This window comes from Mauremys reevesii, linkage group 1 (assembly GCF_016161935.1).
Source record: "Mauremys reevesii isolate NIE-2019 linkage group 1, ASM1616193v1, whole genome shotgun sequence".
Classification (NCBI taxonomy): domain Eukaryota; kingdom Metazoa; phylum Chordata; order Testudines; family Geoemydidae; genus Mauremys; species Mauremys reevesii.
The window spans coordinates 137592517-137613739 of record NC_052623.1 but is presented as its reverse complement, the minus strand read 5'-3'; the positions used below and the strand labels follow the sequence as shown (position 1 = coordinate 137613739).

Below are 21223 nucleotides of genomic sequence, written 5' to 3'. Positions count from 1 at the left end.
AGCCGTTCTGTACCATCTACTGGGAATGATCAGGACTTTTTTACTCAGGTGCCCCCAGCCGACCTCACCTGAGGCCAACCAGGAGCACTCATGGGCTGATGATGAGGACAGGTACCAGTCCTATTGTGCTGCACCATCTGCCACAAGGCTGATGATGAGGACGGTTACCAGTCATATTGCACCATCTGCCACCAGTGAGGGGGAAAGAGGATACTGCAAGTGAGTGCCGCAGCATCGCGTCTACCAGCAGCATTCAGTACACATAGGGTGACATTTAAAAGAGCCAAGAGACAATTTTTTTCCCTTTTAATTTTGGTGGTGGGTGGGTGGAAATTGATGAGCTATGCCCTGAACCACCATGGATAATGTGTTTGACCCTACAGGCATTTGGAGCTCAGCCATGAATGCAAATGCTTTTCGGAGACTGCAGGAACTGTGGGATAGCTTGAGTCCTCCGTCCCCCCTCCCTCCCTCTATGAGCATCCATTTGATTCTTTGGCTTTCCATTACGCTTGTCACGCAGCAGTGCGCTGAGTACCTGCTATGGCGTCTGTCTGGAGATTTTTCAAAAATGCTTTGGAATTTCGTCTTCTGTAACGGAGCGCTGATAAAACAGATTTGCCTGCCCATACAGCGATCACATCCGTATGGTCCATGCTGGAGCTCTTTTTGGATTTTGATTTTGGACTGCATCACCACCTGTGGTGATCGGAGCTCCACGCTGGACAAACAGGAAATGATATTCAAAAGTTCACGGGGCTTTTCCTGTCTACCTGGCCACTGCATCCGAGTTCAGATTGCTGTCCAGAGCGGTCAGTGGTGCACTGTGGGATACCGCCCGGAGGCCAATACCGTCGATTTGTGGCCACACTAACCCTAATCCGATATGGTAATACTGATATTAGCGCTACTCCTCTCATTAGGGAGGAGTACAGAAACCGGTTTAAAGAGCCCTTTATATCGATATAAAGGGCCTCTTAGTGTGGATGGGTGTGGCGTTAAATTGGTTTAACGCTCCTAAAACCGGTTTAAACGCGTAGTGTAGACCAGGCCAGAGTGTAAATAACTTGAGCTAAGGCTGCAGTGAAGACATACCCTTAGACAGTCCCAAGAGCAGTATATACACTGTTGGGCTTTACCTCACACTCTGTGGAAACCATACATGAAACAAAAAGAAATGATGGCCCCAACTTAAAACCAGCCAATAATATGTCAGTTTATCATCCATATAATGATCCCCAAACTGAACAAACCCAGTTACCCACACATCTTCCTACCACAAGCAATTTGTAAAACGGCCGCTTGCGTACTTCTCCATGTATAACATTGCTACAACAAACACCTGTATAAATCTATGCTTTGCCAAATCCTACTTTTCTCCCTTGGTATAGCAATACTGCACCAGTTGTTTGTGAACCAAATGATAGTTATAACGCTGTATCAATAACACGTGCACATTCCTATTTATACGTTTACCTAGATATTTATTCTTACCTCTGCATATGTATATTAACCTTTATGCCCAATTTTGAATTTACTTTCAAAATCACTAGTGAACAGTTTCTAAAGAAAATACAGTTGACAACATAGAAAAAGGAAGATTGGTTATTAGGCAGCATAGGCCAGTGGCCAGAATCAGTCTATCTGTTCCTTTACATGAGGTGGTGTAACATATACAAATTAATACTCATACATATATAAAAAGACATCTTAATACTCATACATATATAAAAAGACGTCTTAATAACAGTGTAACAGAAAAAATATGAAGCAATGGTAGATGGCTGAATGACATTATGACACAAAGAAGCCATCAACTCCATAAAAAATTTCTAGTGTCATTATCAATATGGCATCATAAATGTGCCACAAAGGATTAAACCTGCCGTACACGCAGCAGAGCCCAGGCTCAAAGTATTTGCAGTTCTGAAGGCAATTATTATGTAATCATAAATTTTATCATAGAATTTTGTATCTACTTATAATTACAAATTTATATACATTTCAAGAAATAAAGTTGTAATAAATACATTGCCTATAAATATAAAGATACAGAAAAAAGTGAATATCTGAGCAAACTTTCCCTTGTTAGAGAATAAACTTTCTTCCACTACAGAAAAATGTAGCACAGGAATAATAAGAAAAAAATACTGTTTATATGCAGCAAGTTTGTGCATGTTATTAATTCTGTCTCTGTGATTTTATATTAGCTATTTTACTTTAATCTTGTAAAGCAGACTCTCTTCAGTACAATATAGCAGTATAATAGGTACATTAAACTTCAAGTACTTACCATAGAGTACACCTCATAAAACTTTAAGAAAACCACCCAAAGTTTTCAAAGGTGACAAGTGATGTTGGTTGTCCAGCAAGAGATAACTTGGAGCAGCCTGATTTTCAGAAAATGCTGAACAACACCCCTCCCCAAATTAGGACTCTTTTTAATGCATTTAAAATTTGGCACCCAAATACTGAGACACTGAAAATCACAAGTTACTTTTTGAGAACTAAAGCTAGCTGTTGTAATCCCTTTCTATATACTGTACACCCCATCATCTCGAATGCTGTTATCAGTTAGCACTGCACTTTTTAGTCTTTGCCAGAAAAGGCCTTCAGCGTGCGGATTCTTAGGCCAGTCAAGAATAGAGCTCTTGCAGATCCTCCTTCTCAGCCTCAGGTACTGGGAATGCTGTAGCACCGGCTCCAGTAGAATAAACACAATCACATCTGCATTCTCATCCATGAGCCTCTGCAGAGCGATATAAAAAGCGGTTTTAAAGTTCCAGTTTTTCACATATCTTTCGGTTAGAACAAATATCGTCTTTCTGCTGTAATGGATGCTCTGTGCAAGGTTGTCAATGACAGCCTTTCCCGGCTCCCAGTCCCTTTCCTCCAAACAAAGCAGAACGTGCCTGTCTCCATTTTCCTCTAGTCGAAATCGTAGCTCATTTATTACCCAGTCAGTTACTGTCGCATCCTGAGTATCATAGGCTATGTAAGCATCATAGAGAGCTTTGTCTGTGGCTATATTCTTGTATCCTTTTATTTTTGCCATACAAGAACGATAAGTATACCAGATATCCCAATAAAATAAATGTTTAGTAACTGCTATTATCATAATGCTAATAATAGTGAAGAAAGAAATATAAAATAATATTGCTGCAACACTATCCAGAATGCAAGCATGCAGGTCAATCAAGAGAATGCTGTGCTGTCTTTGGTCCTCAGGATTCATGCAAATGACATTTCTTGCTACTTGTGAGATCGGAATTTTGGTTTTCTGAATCCACCTTATGAAGTTGTTGTTTTTGCAGGTGCAATCAAACGGGTTCCCTTTTAATTTTAAAACCTTCAAATGTTGTATAAGTCCTGATAAGAAAGTTGACTGATTTAAGACTTGCAGTTGGTTGTAACTCAAATCCAGGTACAGGAGGCTGCTGACTCTCTCAGACAACCCAACAACAATACTGGAAATCTTGTTCTCCCTCAGCAGCAGAGTCTGGAGGGACTGTGTGTAGTTGTACTGAATATCAACAGCCTTCAGTTTGTTCTGACTTAAGTCAAGCAACTTCAGAGATTTAAAGTATCTAAGATTTTCCCAGCTAAGGGTATGTAGTTTGTTGTTATTTATATACAATTTAGTTAAGCTCTGAGGCAGATTTTGGAAAGCCTTAGTGGGGATATTTCGAAGTCTGTTGTATGAGATGTCAAGATGTGTCAGCTTTTTTAGATGCTTAAACAATTGTATGTGATTCGTTTCTCCATTTTTCCATAAGTTGTCGAGGTGGTTTCCTTTGAAGTCTAGTTTTTGAAGGGAGTCGCTCCTTAGTTCAAATGTTGTTAGTGCAGAAATGTCATTCCAGCTTAAGTTTAAAATTTTTAAGTTAGGAAGGTTTTCAGTAAATGGTAGCTGATGTGCAAAACCTGTCACTAGAAAATAGTGCTTGTTATAGCTAAGGTCCAATACCTCTAGGTTAGGTAGTTCTTTAAATGCAGAGTAACTGGTCAAATCCAGTTTATTACGTGAGAGATCTAAATATTTGAGATTAGGTAAATAGATTAATTCAGTGCCATTGAAAGCCTGGCCCAGGGCATTTGAAGACAAATTCAAACAAGCTATATCGCCAAAGCCTTTAAACTGATATGGGTTAATGAAGAAAATATTGTTTAAACTCAAATCCAAGGCTGTACCATATGAGGTACAAAGCTGTTTAAGGAAGTAATATGATTGCTTTTTTTTATCAGAATATATGGCAGGAGGGTTCAACTTCTGTTTCCACACGAAGGTCTGATGATAATTGATCAAATAATCCTCTTTCTTAAATGATTTTAAAAAACTTTCTGTTGTTTGTGGGAATATTTTGTTTTCTTTCAAGTATATTTCGGTGAGGTTCCTAAAAGCCTGAAAGACAGACATATCAACTCTTTTAATAACATTTAACCCAAGGTCCAGGACATTTAGCTTTCTCAGAGGAAACAAAGGTTCCAAGTGGAGTTTATCTAATTCTTTGAAGACATAACCTTTAATATATAATCGTTTTAGAGATACTAAGGAGGAAAAGTACGGTGAGAGGGTTAGATAGCGTGAGTATATTTGTTGCTGGTAGTTGAACGATAGGTCAAGTTCCTCTAAAGAAGATAAATTCCGTAAGAATTCTCCAGTAGCTATTGCGCTCATTAAGAAGTTAGATGCAAGGTGCAGCACCTCTAGCTCTGGCATGTTTTGAAACCAAATAGCGGGTACACTAGTGAGTGATGTGCTGGATAGAACCAAAGTCTTTAATTTCTTAAGATTCTGGAAAGCCAGAGGATGTATTTGAATGGCGGCGTTTCCAGTGCAAGGTTCACATGGAAAAGGTGTATTGAAGCATTTTGGACAGTTCCCACTTAAATCAAGAACTTCTAGATGAACTAGTTTCTTAAAATCATCTTGACTGATGTTCTTTATCTTGTTATGACTCAAATAAAGTTCTTGTAGTGACACAGGCAGTTTGGGTGGCACCCGGGTCAAGTTGTTGTAGGAAAGTGACAGCACAGTCAAACTGGTAAGGGCTGAAAAAGCCCCTTCTTCCATGTTGAAAGGCTTTTCACAGACATTACCATAGTAACAGTTCTGGTCCATATAGAGTTCCTTCAATTTTGTGAGTTCTTTGAAGGTGTTCTTGCTAATAGTAACAATGTTATTGGACTTTAGACTTAGTGAAGTAATGCTAGGTGAAATCCCTGCAGGCACTCTGATTAGCTGATTGCCATTAAGATGTAATTCCTTTAAATGTCTTAAGTTTGAAAAAGTTGCATCTAGTATTTGTAAAGGTTTTGGAGACAAATCAAAAATAGATTCTTTTGGCTTAACATGCCAGTTCCAGTTTAATTTAAAAAATATAAGGTCCTTAAAGTTCTGAAAATCCTCTTTAGAAATCTCTTCAATCCAGTTGAAAGACAAAATCAAGCCAGTAACATTTATATATATTTCCTGAGGGACTGCTCTCAGCTTTTGTTTACTACAATCAAGGAGAATCGAGGAGCTGTTCTGTTTTGCTTTTATTTTACAAGGTAGGTCCTTCGAAACCCATTGATGACGAGTGGAGAGACCAAACTCAGGTTGAATCAGGAGGAGTAAGAAGAACAGGTTTTGGGGCACGGTAGCCATATTTACCTAATTAAAAAGAAACAGGCAGATTAATGGTTTTGGTATATTGTTGATGACAAGTGTTGTCCATACGCATATAATATTTCACATTCTGATCTTAATAATTTTTAAATATGTGTGGCCAACCCACAAAAATACAAACAAAACATACTACTAGTATAGTGTACAGGCAATTTGTGATTATTATCAAAATTGACCAGCAACATAATTTCAGTTATTTTATTACTGTTGATACATACACTATATGCTGCCCAAAATGGAATAAATTAATTTTTAACAGAAAGCACGATTTCTGAGGGAAATTTCTGTTAAGTTCTTTGAGCGAGAAGGACATTGTAAGATTTTGACCAGTTGTACCCATTACCCTGTCAAATAGCAGAGGGGTAGCCATGTTAGTCTGGATCTGTAAAAGCAGCAAAGAGTCCTGTGGCACCTTATAGACTAACAGACATATTGGAGCATGAGCTTTCATCCGACGAAGTGAGTTTTCACCCACAAAAGCTCATGCTCCAATACGTCTGTTAGTCTATAAGGTGCCACAGGACCCATTACCCTGGTTTTGTTTAATCTCTACTATACTTTTAGAACTTTAACGAAAAGGGTTAGAGTGTGGAATATTTAACAAACGCTTCATTTATCCAAAAGGCTAATTAATCGTTGATGTTAAATAGGAGTTTACAAAAACAAACAGAGGGTTTTAAACAGTCTAACTAAAATCCCTTCAGCTTTCACTCTCTTGGCTCTTGTGATATCGCCATTGCACTACTTTTCCTGTCATCATGAGACTTGCTTTTGAGGGTCTTAGCTAGCACATATTAGCTAGCATGTGTTAACAGCCTAGTATAGACATGGCAGTGTGCCTTTAACATGTGTTAAGTGGTCAAATTAAAGTTCAGCTGTACTCTAGAGATCAACTGGTGCAGTGTCTTTGAATTAATGAGGTGAGAAATGCCAAGGTGATCCTGGCAGGCAACCCACACTCCATGCTGCAGAGGAAGGCAAAACAAAAAAACCAAACCCAGGTCCCTGGCAATATGACCTGGTGGGAAATTCCTTCCAGATCCCAAATCTGGTGATCAGCTGGACCCTGAGCACATGAGCAAGACACACTAGCCAGGTATCTATGAGAGAGGATTCTGTGTACCACTTCAAAGCATCAGTCCACTCCAACCAGTATCCCGACTCTCACCACAGCTGATTTCTAATGCTTCAGAGGAAAGTGATAAATTACAATTATAATTGTGCATCAGGAAAAACAAATTCTTCCTGATCCCTGCAGGCAGCCAGCTGAAGCCCTGAAGCATGAGATCTGATTAGACCTATTATCTTAATGCAGAGCTACAAGTGTGATGAGCCTATTGAGGGAAACATAGGCAATCCCAGTTTCCTCAAGGTCCATGAAGGAAGAGATGAACAAGGGGACTCATATTCACAGACTCCAAGGCCAGATGGGACCACCACGACCAACCAGGCCAACCCTCCCCAACTAACCTCAACACGCACCGGCTGTAAAATTTCTCCCAGAAGCTAGAGTAAAGCAAGTCTTTTAGAAAGACTTAAAAACTCCAAGTGACAGCTAGTACACCACCTCCTTGGTACACTCTTCCAATGTTTAATCACCCTCACAGCTAGGAAATTGCATCTTATTTCAAGGTTGAATTTGTCTAAATTCACCTTCCAGCCATTGGATATTGTCTGCAAGGTTGAAAAGCCGCCCACTATCTGATATTTCCCCCTGTGTGAGTGCCTAGATGCGGTGATCAAGCCACCTCTCAATCTTCTCTTCAATAAGCTGAAAAAGTTTCTCTCTTTAAGCCTCACATCATAAGCCTTGTTTTCTAGCCCCTGTATCATTTCTGTGGCCTCTATTGAACTCTCTCTAGTAATTTTTCATCCCTCTTGAAGGGCAGACACCACGAGCATACATGTAATCTAGTAACAATCTTACCAACGCTGCGTACAGAGGCAAGATCACTTCCCTACTTCTACCTGAATTTCACCTATTTATACATCCCTGGATCACAGTACCCCTTGTTGCCGCAGCATAGTCCTGAGAGCTCCTGTTGAAGTGATTCTCTGTGATGATCCCTGAGTCTCTTCTTAGTAACTGCTTTCCTCTGTCTTGGAAATGCTTGGGGGAAAGTAGGTCCATTAATTAATGAGAAGGGGAATAAAATGATGCCTCAGCAATGGCTGAGGTGCTGAATTTTTTCTTTAACAAGAAAAATATACTAAAAAAATCATATCACACTCGCACACACAAATATATTCATACATGAGATTTTAACTCATTTTTATTGAGTTTTTGTTTAGTTCTTAGTAACTCCTATGGGAGCCACACAAACAGGGAGCCGGGACCTGAAGTGAGTATAGAGGCTCAAGGCAATGATGTCCAAAATAGGTGCTTAAAGTTGAGCTCCTAAATCCATATTTGCACTCATTAAAAAATGGCTTGATTTTCAAAAGCACTAATCATTTAGCAACTGCCTTCAGTGAGAGGTGCTGGAAGCTCAGCACTTTTGAAAATCAGGCCATTTATTGAGAAGCCTAGCTTTAGGCACACATTTCTGAAAACATTGTCCACGTCCTTCAAGTGGATGGTTCAGCATCTCCAGCAGATCCCTTCTGCCAGTCACAGATTTGGAGGATGAACCACTCTCTATTCTCTGGAGTCCAGATCTGTCACCTTCCTTTGATGGCAGAATTTGGAGGAAATTCCTTGAGCAGAGTCTCATGGAGTTTAATTGCCATTGTAGAATAGAAGAATCACATACATACACTACTCAATTGATAGTAAAATATCTCCTGATTTCAGGTTCACTATGGGTGTATGTAAGTGAGTGTACACACACACACACACACTGAACAGGAGATTAGGAGATATTTTGAATATCAATTGAGTATTGTTAAGAAAGGATAGATACTATGCTACAAATCATATGCATTAAAAACTTGATGAGAGCATATCCTAAGAAATAACAAGAAGGTTGGCACATATGTAATACTCCTGTATAAACATGTCTAGCTATCACTCTGTCACACACATGCAAACTGGCACAAGCTCACAAAAAAGAAAGAGAGAGAAATAGTCAAATATATTTGTGTTAAAGAATTGTTGAACTGTGAGTTTCAACAGAGGGATTTAATCACTTACTTGCAGAAATGAAGAATCAGCACTAGCAACTAAGTAGATGCTTCTCGTGTAGTGATGCCGTTAAGAGAATGTGCACTTTCCTAAGTGGTCTTCTACCTTGTAGACGGGCACAAAATCTGCCTTCAGGACATTCTTTTAAGCCATATAGATAAAACGTCTCCTACTGAGTGGTTGGCATGAAATACTTCTCCATCGGAAAGTAAATCCAAAAAAAGTATTATGATGATTACAGAGACTATTCCAATGTTAAGGTTGCGGCACATGGTTATCTTTACACAAGCCCCTACAAAACAGGAAGTGAAGGTGCGTAAAGAGGAAGATCAAGAGTAAGTAGAATAAAAAAATTAGGAAATATGAACTACATGTCTTCACGATGAGGGGGGAAATGAAGGCTCGGACCATTTATGGTAAATTAAACATCAGATGGAATTATTCCACAAGACTAGGGGTATGTTCCTGTGGCCTGACTGAATTCCAGTTTTGATCATTACATTCTGCCTACATAAATTCCCCATTTAGTTTTACTAGAAGTTATTCTTCATTCCTCTCCTGTGACACTGTTGTGTAATGTTGCTAAGATAGAATAGCTACCGTACTTGTGAAATTCTTTAAAGCACTTTGGGATCCTTCAGAATAGCAGTTAACCATATTTACAAAATGCTATTTGTTATCAGGAACTTATGAAAGCAAAAGAGTATGACTAAAGAGCAATAGTAGAAAAGACAAAACAACATTAGACGTAAAAATGAGAATAACACATCAAAACTAACAACAAAGGAGACAGAATGACCTGGAAGTAAAAGAGAGAGGTATTAAAATTAATGATTTAGTAAGGAAGTGAAGATTTAAGTGCTTATTTCATCTGAGGTCAAACCTAAATGTTTGTCATAGTGTGATCCTGTGGGTTTTGTTCTGTTTTTTGCTGGGAGAGATTCTTTGGGGGTGCCAGCATTCTATGCATTACTTAATTTGCCTTCTCTACTTATCCATCAGCCTGTATGCCCTATATTATGGCAATCCTTCCTCTAGCCACGGGAGACAGACATGGCTATGTTCAAGGCCCATCAGCATTATCTGGCCAAGAGTCATTCGACAGAGCTGGAATGCAATGTACTCCCTTTTAAACAAGAGGCTGAGCACTCTGCCTCCACAGCAGCTCAGTTTATCCGAAGGTGTACAATTTGATTGTAAACTCTGATCACAAGCCCTGTTTATTATTTGTATCACGGTGGTTCCCAGAGGCCCCACTCAGGCTGAGGACCCATTGTGGAAGACACTGTACAGGCAGAGAGGAAGACATTCTTAATGGAAATTGTGTACAATGCTGGGCACTGTGATGAAAATTCTACCAGACCTGTTAACCATACTTAGGTGTGCTCTTCAGTAGAGCTAGACAACAATTCAGGATAAATCATATAGTTGGTAAATGTAGTTCCCTTTACCGTTGTCTTCTATAAACGTAGACACTATTCATAATTGTTTGCCAAATAGCTTAAGCAAACTGATGTCAACCTATGGATTCTTTATGATTATGATTATTTGGTATTTGAGTTAACTTTACTAGTCTCCTAATATGGCATTGTTTCTGTTCCCTGACTGGCAACCAAAGCTTAATAAATAAGAGCAATGCCTAATTCACACCCCTGAGCAACATGAGCTGTAATATAGCCATCGCTGAAGTCAGGAGTAGTAAGGACTGTGGAATTTGGCACATAGACTCAGTTGCTGCACTAATGCGCTTACTTGAGGTCTGGAAATTCTGCATTATGGTGAGAGAGCCTTATGAAGCTCAAGCTATGTATTTTATTCAAGTGAAGGTTAGGACACTCTCTCTCGTGCAAAAGATTTTAAATATTGGAACAACCTACGTAGGGATGTGGTGAATGTTCCATCACTTGAAGTCTTTAAATCGAGTTTGGATGTCTTCCTAAAAAATATACTCTAGCACCAGAAGCTGTGGACTTTATGCAGGAATTACTGGGTGAAAATCAATGGCCTGTGTTATGGAGGAAGTCAGATTAGGTTAGATGATCACACTGATCCCTTCTGGCACTAAAATCTATGAATTGTTTCTGTTGCTCCTCTTCCTGGCTGGTATTGCCTGATCATAGCTTTTTATGCCAGAGGAGGAAAGTATGAACTGCCAAAAGATTAACAGGCCTAAAACATTGTATATATGATATTTAAAATCTTTTGCACGAGAGAGAGAGTGCTTGGATTGAATCCACAGATCTTTATGTTATGTCACATTAACATGTACCAACCACACACCCCTTATATACAATATATTCATGTACCTTTGTTAGTCTCAACGTATTAGCTCTCTTTATGGTAGATATATGGTCTATGACTGGCAGGAAACACGATCTAACTGCTTTTGTGAAGTTGCCACCACAAACACAACCATATTTCAGTCAAGTGTATGGATTAAAATTAACCAGTCTCCATTTTGTGTCATACAAATATTCACTAGTGCTGTTTTCACAGAGTGCATCCACTTATCTTCACCGCTCTCATTTGATTGCAGGAGCTCTGGCCAGGTGAGTTTGGAGAACTACCATGTAATATCAAGTGTCAGTTGTTCATTCCAGACTAGATTGTATACAACATTATTTCATATATTTGCCAAGTGCATGATTGAATTTACTGTTCTCCGTTTTTCAGCTGTTCTTTTCACTACAGTCACTGTAAATCACAGTAACAATGTAGTAACGGAATGTGTTCCCAGTGTAAGTTATTAATGACTGTAGAATGCTGTGACTATGTAAAGTGCCGAATAAATGTTGTTATTATCAGCAAAGGAAACAGTCATCAATTTTGTGCATCAAAGATAACAGCCAGTTATGTGAAGTTTCACACATATGTTTGCGTTTGGCACATATTGCTAATTTTGTAGCCCATATTTTTTCATGGCATTTTCAAATTCAGTCAATACATGCTTTAATTATAGATACTTTTGTGTAATATTTGGTTTTACTGTTTCTAATCTGGGAAGAGATAAAGCCAATTAATATCCATTTGGATTGTTGAATATCTGAGTATTGGGAATACTTTGTTGAATTTTGCAATATTTCTCATAACATAAAATTCATTATATAATGATAATTTAAACACAGAATCCCAAAATATGTTCAAGTATTTAAAATACATGCATATGAAATTTACAACAAAAGCTACAGATTTCATTTTCACTATACATTGATAAAATTATTTATTTGTCAAATTACTAATATCAGAAATAACTTAGGGAACTTAGAGGAACAAAAACTAGTTTGTGCAACCATTGTAGTCCAAGAACTGACTATATTTCTTCACTCTCACATTTTTGTTTTGTAATCTTACATTTCTTGTCTCTTTTGAACCATTTAAATACCTTTAGTTGTCTTTAAAGGTCTTATTTTTAAAAAAAGATATCTAACATGTCACTCTTTCTAATATTCTTATTCTAAAAATAACATTTATTGGATATTTCTCTCTCTTCTGGTTTAAAAGTTCTTGTGATGAGTTCAGGCATTGTTTTGTGTACAAGAAATAATTATTTTGTTTATTGTATAAGTAGTGAAATATTTGGGGTAAGATTGTAAATGTAGCACATTCAAAGTGCCTCAGTGACTTAGGTGTCTAAGTCCCATTGACTTTCAAAGTCACTTTTGAAAATAGGATTTTGCTTATTAAGTCCCTTCAGTGCTTTTGAAAATGTTACCCTTGTTGAATCACACTTTTCTTGCAGCTCAGTGTCTGCATTAAGGAATTTGTGTCATTCTAGTAGGATTGTTTACTAAAATCATGAAATTTCCACACAGAAGAAAATGAGTATTTTTCTTTGTAAAGGTTAAAACAAGAATGGTGTGATGTGTATGGGTTATCTGCTGCCAGGTGTGATCCCTGCAACACATAAGAAATATTATTTCCACAGTATTTGGGCTTTGAGGTACCGAAAGCAACAACAAAACTGTCTGTATGTGTTGATCTGAAATTAACAATAAGCCTGATTGTCCCCCATATTTCCTGTGTGGAGGGTAACCTCTACAGGAGCAGATGGTCAGCTACTTCTGTGGCCCTGGCCATCCCTGCTCCCATTAGTCTCTGCAGTATTCTATGGCTGGGGATGGGACTAGAGCAGGGGTAGACAAAATTTGAGTATGGAAATTGTATGGTGGGCCATGAATGCTCATGAAATTGGGGGTTGGGGTGAGGGCTCTGGCTGGGGGAACGGGCTCTGGGGTGGGGCCAGAAATGAGGAGTTCAGGATGTGGGAGGGGGCTCCGGGCTGGGGTAGGGGCGTGAGGGGAGGGATGAGGGCTCCAGCTGGGGATGCGGGCTCTGGGGTGGGGCTGGGGATGAGGAGTTGGGGGTGCAGGAGCTTCCTCCAGGCTGGAATGGAGGGGTTCAGTGGGAGGGAGGGGGATCAGGCTGGGGCAGGAGGTTGGGGTGCAGGAGAGGGTCAGGGGTGCAGGCTCCAGACGGCGCTTACCTCAAGCAGTTTCCAGAAGAAGCGGCATGTCCCCCCTGCAGCTCCTACGTGGCGGCACAGCCAGGCAGCTCTGCATGCTGCCCCGTCCACAGGCACTGCCCTTGCAGCTCCCACTGGCAGCATGCGGAGCCCCCTGGCTGCCCCTACGTACAGAGCCAGTGGAGGGACATGCCGCAGCTTCCAGAAGCCGAGCGCGGCAAGCCCCAGTCCCCGCTCCCCGGTGGGAGCTCAAGGCAGGGTTAAAACCTCTGGAGGTTTGAGACCCCCAGGCCATAGTTTGCCCACCCCTGGACTAGAGGGAAGTGCAGTGTCTTACCACCACCATGACATACACACCAGTCCCAAAGCAAAGCAATGGAAAAAATTAATGCAGCCTGTGTCATTAACTTTTGTGCAGGCTTTCTTCCATGCTCGAATATCTCCTTTAAAGCGGAAGTTGAGGCATTGCCTGCGCCTCCAATGAAGCAGCAGTGTGCGGAAGTCTTTACTCAATGTCTTTGACGTATTTATTTATTTATTTGTAGCAACTATAGTGTGCTAGTTGCCTTACAGACCATATAGACTGACGCATTCTCCCTCCACCCCACCCCACCCCACCCCTGGTCCCCCTAAAGAGCATGCAGTCTAACAATAAACATAACCCATGCGGCAGCCTCTACTTTTACTCCTTTGCTTGAATGGTATTACCCAACAAGACATTTTTACAAGCAACGGCTGGCGAAATAGGGGGATGGGCTGATGAGGATTACAAAAATAAGGTCACAAGGTTACTTACTTGTTATGCACATCTTGTTCCACAACAATATTTACAAAAATTGAGGGTGTGTAGTCCTAACCCACTAAAATTCCCATCGAGGGTCCAGTGTGCCTTCCTCAGCCACCTTCCAGTGACTGACAAGCCCCACAGATAGGGATAGATTGGGCCAAACTACCTCTGCCTGCTCTTGCAGGAGCTCTAACTGCTGATTCAATACCAAAGATGGTTAGCTCTGCCCCTGGGAGTTCTTCAGTCAGCCTCCATGACTGGCATATAAGACAATTGGAAACCTCATGTGACTGGGGCGGGGGGCTTCCTCCTGCTCATGTCTGGCTTGCCGGTGCTGGAGGGGCGCCTCACCTGAGCCACTGTTTTCTCCTCTCCTCCTCCCCACCCTACCTGGAGGAATAGCTTTGGTTGCTGCTGGTATAGTTTCTCACTCCCAGTGGTGGCAGGCCCCAGCCCTGCGAGAAGCTATTCCTCCCCAGCATATCTGGCTTGAGGAGGTGTGTGTGTGGAATGACTGCACGTAGACTGTTGCCAGCACAAAGCTTAGGAAAGAGCTGTAGAATTTAGCTCATCATTATATATACAGGCCTCTCTGCCTGGATGGCATTGCCATACTTACAGGTTTCCATGCCAGTTACAGGAGAGCATAGCGAACAATCAAAAACCTACATAGCACTGCATATATCACTTTTGCACAGTGCCCCTTGTCCATGTTAGTGCAAATACTGGTGCCATCTACCTCTTTATGCTTGTTCGCATCTCCTGTACATGAATAACATTAACTAATCATGAAGGTGTGGAGAAAGACATGGGGATTTGGGACATTTGACTTTCTATGGTAGTGGGAGCCCGGGAAAATGTACTACGACTATATGAGAGGAGAAAACATATGACACCTGTATGTGCTGTGTGAGAGATTTTTATTACATGTTGGCCAAAAGGAAAACAACAACAACAAAGCTTTGTGGTTGTTGCTTCCTCATCACATCACCACCTTCACATAGCATGACCTGCTTCTCTAAGGCAGACAAAAGCACAGAAAAAGAAGTCAAAGGTTAGATTTGGTGTGGTGATGCTGCATGACACCAAGAATAATCACTGGGATTCACAACGCCTGAGTTAGGCTCCCTAGCCAACGAATGGGGAGAGATTAGGCACCTTAGCATAGGATTGACAAAAGCCAGCAGGCTCGGCAGCTCCATGGCTAAGCTTGTCAGTGGGAGCTGCAAAGAAATGGGGATGTCCTAATCCCTGCTCCTCTCATGGAGATAGGACCCAGAGTCAGGCTGAAGGGAGGCACCTAGCCTTGCTTGAGATTCTCAGCTTTGACTCCTCTCGTGGCAGTAGACGCCTATACTGTTAGCAAACAGAGAGGGGAGAGGAGGACTGTCCTTGCAACTTTTAGCCCCAGGGTTGGAGTACTCACCTGTGATGTAGGAGACTCCTCCCTCGCTCCCCAGTTCAAATACCACCTCTGCTCAAGGGGAGAAAGGGCTTGAAGAAGGCTCTGCCACATCTCAGGTGAGTGCCCAAACCACTGGGCTATGCCAGGCTCTCCTGGAGGGCTCTCTCAGTCTTTCCTGCTGAAGACATTCCACAGTGGGTGACTAATGAAAGCATTATCAGAGCAAGGGGACTGAAGCCTGGCTCGATCACCTCTCAGATGAATGCTATAACCACAGGCTACAGAGTCATTCTCCGACTTGTGTGCTCTTTCTTGCTCTCTGTCCGGCCCAATGACTCTTTCACTATTTCATAGTGGAACAGCTTCAATAGGAGAGAATGAGACTCACTTGCATCGAAATAGTCTTTACTCCAGGGGTTAGGGCATGCCCCTGAGAGGTAACAGAACTGTGTTTAAAGCCCATCTCACCAGAGGCAGCTTTTACTGCAAAAACTTAGATGCCAGTTGTGTTTAGGCACCTACAGCATTAGGCAGCAGCAACTGAGCAGGAGTTTTATGAATCCCGTGGGGCCTGATGCTGGGATTTAGGTGCCTAAGGTGACAGGCACCTAATTCCTTTCTGTGAATCTACCCCTCCCCCTCCCCCAAAGCTTCTCTTAGCCAACAATGACAATATGGAGATAATTATAGTCACACATTTTATTTTGAACTTTTGCTTCCTCATATGCAGAGCTTGTTTTGAGAGGCTTTTGCAAAGCAAGGCTCAGCAAGCACGGAGGCAGGAGGCAGGAAATGCAGAGGACAAGGCAAGACGTACATTTTCTATTTTTGGTGTGCAATGTTGCTTAACAGTTGGTTCCGCTGGCAGCTCACACACAGCCAGCCTCCCACCCTCCTTTTGTTTTTAGCTCTCAAATACTATTGTGATGTTCCCTCATAAAACACCCTGCAACATAATATGCCTGCTTTCTATTTACAGTGTATCTCTTACCTGAGGGATTCCCACATGTTAGTGCTGAAGAACAAAAAGCAAGATGCTCTGGGGTTTCTAAGCATAGTACCAGCTGTACAACAGGACGTCTTATGTAGTTTACAACCTGCCCCTTAGTTCTGCTCATGTTAGCATGGCACCAGCTAAGGAAGGATGGGTCCGGCAACTAATCAGCTGTAATCAAAGCTGTATTTCCAATCAATATGATCATAGTATTATGATGGTCACATTATAATTAAGGTATAGAGGGGCACATCCCTACAGCACATGTAACTGCTATTAAACTATTGCTAATTCTGTCAATACCATCCCATTAGATGGTATGATCTTGCCATAGGCTAAGAAGTGTTGTGTAGTTAGGGTGACCAGGCAGCAAATGTGAAAAATTGGGATGGGGTGCGTGTGTGGGGGGGTACTAGGAGCCTATATAAGAGAAAAAATCGGGACTGTCCCTATAAAATCAGGACATCTGGTCACCCTAAGTGTAGTCAGTCCACAGAAATAACATATTTGTGAAACATGTGGGGGCTTTATTCACCAAAATGTTGCTAACAGGCTTCCAGATTTGCGCCATTCTCTGTTAATATAGGACCAAGTTGTCATTCCTCCCACATTGAGGCCCACTGACTTCAAAGGATCGAAATCTGTACCATAATTAACTAGCTATGAACAGAGACAAGCGTTGCAGTGTGACCTGACCGTAAATAAAGTCAGACACTGGGAGCCAGATTCAGAAAGGGTCTGAAGCATTGTGTTGCAACACCTAATTTTTATGTGCTTAGAAAATCACTGGGATCCACAATGCCTGAGTTAGGCCCTATACAGTGAACGGGGAGAGATGGGCTGCTCAGAGTGGGCTCCACAAAAGTCAGCATGTGAGGCAGCTCCTGGCCTAAACTAGCCAAATGAAGATGTTGACAAGAGGGTGGGTCGTCCTAGCCCACACCCCCCTCAGGGAATTCAGTGCATCAGCTCACAACCGTGAACCCTCTCCGAGAGGCAGGTGCCTAAACTGTTTTGTGCAAGAAATGCCCAGTAATTAGAGCACTCATCCACCCTGCAGGAGACTGAGGCTCAATGCCCCTGGCCCCCGTGTCTGACAGGGAGAAAGGACTCAGATAGGGTTCACCCACATTCCACAAGTGTGCCCATTCGACTGAGCACTGGGATAGTTTGGTATGCAGCTCCTTCCACTCGGGCTAAGTACTGGAATAGCATTTGGAGCAAAGGGACAAAGAAAATGACTCGATTGCTTGGTGATGAAGGCATTGACAGGAGGAGGTGGGATACACTGCCCTTGCTCCAGTGAGTTAGTTATCTATAATGCAACAGCTTCAACACGAGAGACTGAGGGAATCTCCCATCAGAATACCCCATAGGTCAGTGGTTAGAGCACTCTCCTGAGATAGGGGAGAGCTCTGTTCACCCCCTTGGGCAGAAGGAGGAAGTGAACCTGAGTCTCCTACAGTCTGGTTAAGTGCTCTAACCCTTGGCTGAAAGTTATAAGGTGGCTGTCAGAGTTTCAGTGTAACTGCACATGTATCCCCCCTCCACTTAAAGTTTCCTGTTCCCAGCCATTACCTCTCTGGGGATGGAGTGGGGGGCGGAGGGGTGGAGCTAGAGGTGACACATGGGGGGAAAGGGGTCACTTCCCCTCCCCCCCGATTTTCTGCTTGGCTTCTACTGAGCATGCTCACACAAACTGAGCATGCTCAGGAACACCTGCTGAAGCTGTTGCCCCCATTCTGTCCCCCACTATCGGCAGGTATGGGTCATTGCTGGGTGGAGCCACTGCTCTCTGCCTTCTAACCAGGCGTTTTTAAGGCTACATCGCCCCCTGCCTTAGGGCATGTCTATACTACAGACTTAAGTCGATCTATGTTAGGTGGCTGATGGCTGGATGATGGTCGCTGACAGGACCGTGATGGCTGACATCCACACTACCCTCCTTCTGTTGGTGGTGGGCGTCCTCACTAGCAGTGCTTCCACCGACTGAAGAGGTGCAGTGTGGGGGACTGAGAGCCAGGGCTCTCACCCCTGTGCAGCTTCTCACAGGGAGCCCAGCTGCCCCCCTGGGCTCTCAGCTCTCACTGCCGGGAGCAGGGGCCAGCCACCCTGGGCTTCTCACCTCCCTGTTCCCTGCTGGGAGTGGGTGTCAGCTGCCCGGGCTTCTTGGCTCACTGAGTGGGGAACCTCCGGGCAGCAGCCGATGTAAGTAAGGCAGTGTCTACACAGAGACTGTGTCGCCTGGTCCTAACCATACTGACACAAATGCTACGCCTCTCATGGAGGTGGAGTTATTATGTCCGTGTAGTAGGGTGCTTACATCAGCGGGACAAGGCTGTAGTGTACACCCTGACATAATTAGGTCGATGTAAGCGCCCTCACATGGACTTAACTGTGTAGTGTAGACCAGGCCTTACACTGTAATATCTCCAACAAGCGAGTCTGCCTAATGGCCAGCGCCTGTGCTTTGCTTTCTCTCCAAGGGCTATGACCAGTCAGCGGCAGCTCCAGGCACCAGCGCTCCAAGCGCATTCCTGGGGCAACAAGCTGCAGGAGGTGCCCTGCCGGTCCCTGCAAGGGTGGCAGTCAGGCAGCCTTCGGCAGCGCGCCTGCGGGAGGTCCACCAGTCCCGCGGATTTGGCGGCAATTCAGCCACGGGTACGCCAAAGCCACGGGACTGGGGACCTCCTGCAGGCAAGCCGCCGAAGGCTGCCTGACTGCCGTGCTTGGGGTGGCATAAAGGCTAGAGCTGCCCCTGTGACCAGTGTATTGCCAGCAGTTCCCAGTAACCACACAGCTCTTTCTACGCAAGCACATTTATTCTTACGGTTAAAAGTTTTGCAAAGAAAACACACATTAAAAACAATAAAAGTTCATGTAGACATGCTGAGACTTACCAGTAGTGACCCATCCGTCTTATGGAGCCCTAGTAGGCCAAAGTCTTTCCAATCCTTCTGCAAGGTTTGCCCCTCACACCCCCTTCCCCCATCATCCCCATGTGGACAAAAGGTCCGGTCCCTTTGCTGGGTCACAGACAAGGCTCCGAGTTAATCTAAACCCAGACCGTTTATTCTTTGTCTGAGGGTCTCTGGAAAACCCAGCTTGAACTGGTATAGGCCAGCCTCCCCAGGGAGTGGTACCTCTCTGGAGGTTATTCATTTTAATTACCACATACTGTTTCTAGTTCCTGGTGGAACTGCAGCAACCCTTCCCCCTGAAGTAACATACAATCCCCGGCCCACAGTGTTACGTAAACCATTCATATGTTTACCACCAAATGGTTCCCACAGCTATTGCATACAATTGCAATGTGTGTGTCACAGCAGGGGAGGGGGATTGAATCTGGATCTCCCACAGCCTGGGTAAATTCTCTAACCGCTGGGGATAAAAGTTATAAAATAGGCACTTCCTTCTCATGGATTCTGAATGGGCCCCAATCGGGTAGCCATGCCCTGACCACACCTATCAGCTCAGGCGCTGCAGGTGGGGTCGCCGGAGCAATGCCTAGCTTTCCCTGGATTGTTGCACTGCACCTTTGGCATGCGGACAACCAATGTGAGGCAGCAGTGCGCATGCCCAGAGGCAGACACATAGGTGCCTAAGAAACTTTTACAGTGAAAATTTAGCCATGGCGTTAGTTTACACACCTACAAGGTTAGGCAGCAGCCAAGCAGGTGTTTTGTGAATGCCAGTGGCATCTAAATGTTGATTTAGGGGCCTAAAGTGGCAGTTAGGTGCCTAAGTCCATTTGTGAATCCTGCTCTGGTAGACCAACAGGGTAAGCAAGTTCATGCTCAGCTCCTCTCACAGTTAAGGCAGAGGGCTCAAGCCCCTCAATTGATCTTCACTGTCATTCTCTTCTCTGAGGTATCCAAGCTCTAAACAATTTAGGGCATTTACTAACAATCTGTTGCATATGTTTATTTCCTTTTTTTTCCCTTACAAGCAGGGGTTAGATTGGGCTGAGATCCACCAGGAGAGTGACCAGTGCCCAGATCCTCCAAGTTACTTAGGTGCTTAACTCCCATTGAAATCAATGGGTGTTAGACTCCTAAATACCTTGGAGGATCTGGGCCCAGGTGCTTTTCTGGTACTTGCTATTTTGTACTTTAACTATACATTTTTTTAAAGTCTTTAGATCTTACGCTTGCAATGATCATCTTCAAAATGTGACCCAAGTGTAAACCAATGCAGAGTCTGTGTTAGTCCATGAGCAGTCTGAAGCAATAGTTCAGAGAGAACCATGAATAAATAAGACAGACTTTTCAGCTTGGAAAAGAGACAACTAAGAGGGGACATGATAGAGGTCTATAAAATCATGACTGGTGTGGAGAAAGTAAATAAGGAAATGTTATTTACTCCTTCTCATAACACAAGAACTAGGGACCACAAAATGAAATTAATAGGCAGCAGGTTTAAAACAAACAAAAGGAAGTATTTCTTCACACAACACAGTCAGCCGGTGAAACTCTTTGCCAGAGGGTGTTGTGAAGGCCAGGACTATAACAGAGTTTAAAAAAGAACTAGATAAATTCATGGAGTATAGGTCCATCAACGGCTATTAGCCAGGATGGGCAGGGATGGTGTCCCTAGCCTCTGTTTGCCAAAAGCTGGGAATGGGCGACGGGATGGATCACTTGATAATTATCTGTTCTGTTCATTCCCTCTGGGGCACCTGGCATTGGCCACAGTTGGAAGACAAGATACTGGGCTAGATGGGCCTTTGGTCTGACCCAGGATGGCCGTTCTTATGTTCTTATAAACTTACACAGAGCTC

The 21223-nt window shown here is 42.9% G+C and overlaps 1 protein-coding gene across 4 annotated transcripts; it reads right to left on the bottom strand.

The window, feature by feature from the left end:
• Positions 1-2194: 2194 nt before the first annotated feature.
• On the bottom strand, positions 2195-20763 carry LOC120388371 (toll-like receptor 8). 4 transcript variants are annotated; one of them, XM_039510194.1, is made up of 3 exons: positions 19344-20763; positions 8805-9087; positions 2195-5656 (listed from the first exon to the last, which is right to left on the bottom strand). In XM_039510194.1, exon 3 carries the CDS (start codon positions 5648-5650, stop codon positions 2534-2536), a length of 3117 nt encoding a protein of 1038 aa, XP_039366128.1. In that variant the 5' UTR covers positions 5651-5656; positions 8805-9087; positions 19344-20763; the 3' UTR covers positions 2195-2533. The 4 variants fall into 4 exon arrangements, with proteins under 4 accessions (XP_039366128.1, XP_039366136.1, XP_039366115.1 ...); XM_039510202.1 differs by lacking the exon at positions 8805-9087; XM_039510181.1 differs by lacking the exons at positions 8805-9087; positions 19344-20763 and adding an exon at positions 15471-16158.
• Positions 20764-21223: the final 460 nt, after the last annotated feature.

Excerpts from the sequence above, each read along its gene's own strand:
- LOC120388371 (XM_039510181.1), bottom strand. The coding sequence starts at position 15,560 with ATGTGGCAGAGCCTTCTTCAAGCCCTTTCTCCCCTTGAGCAGAGGTGG. Across the intron at positions 5,657-15,470 it reads AGGAGTCTCCTACATCACAG|GTAAATATGGCTACCGTGCC; the intron begins GTGAGTACTCCA and ends CTTTTTAATTAG.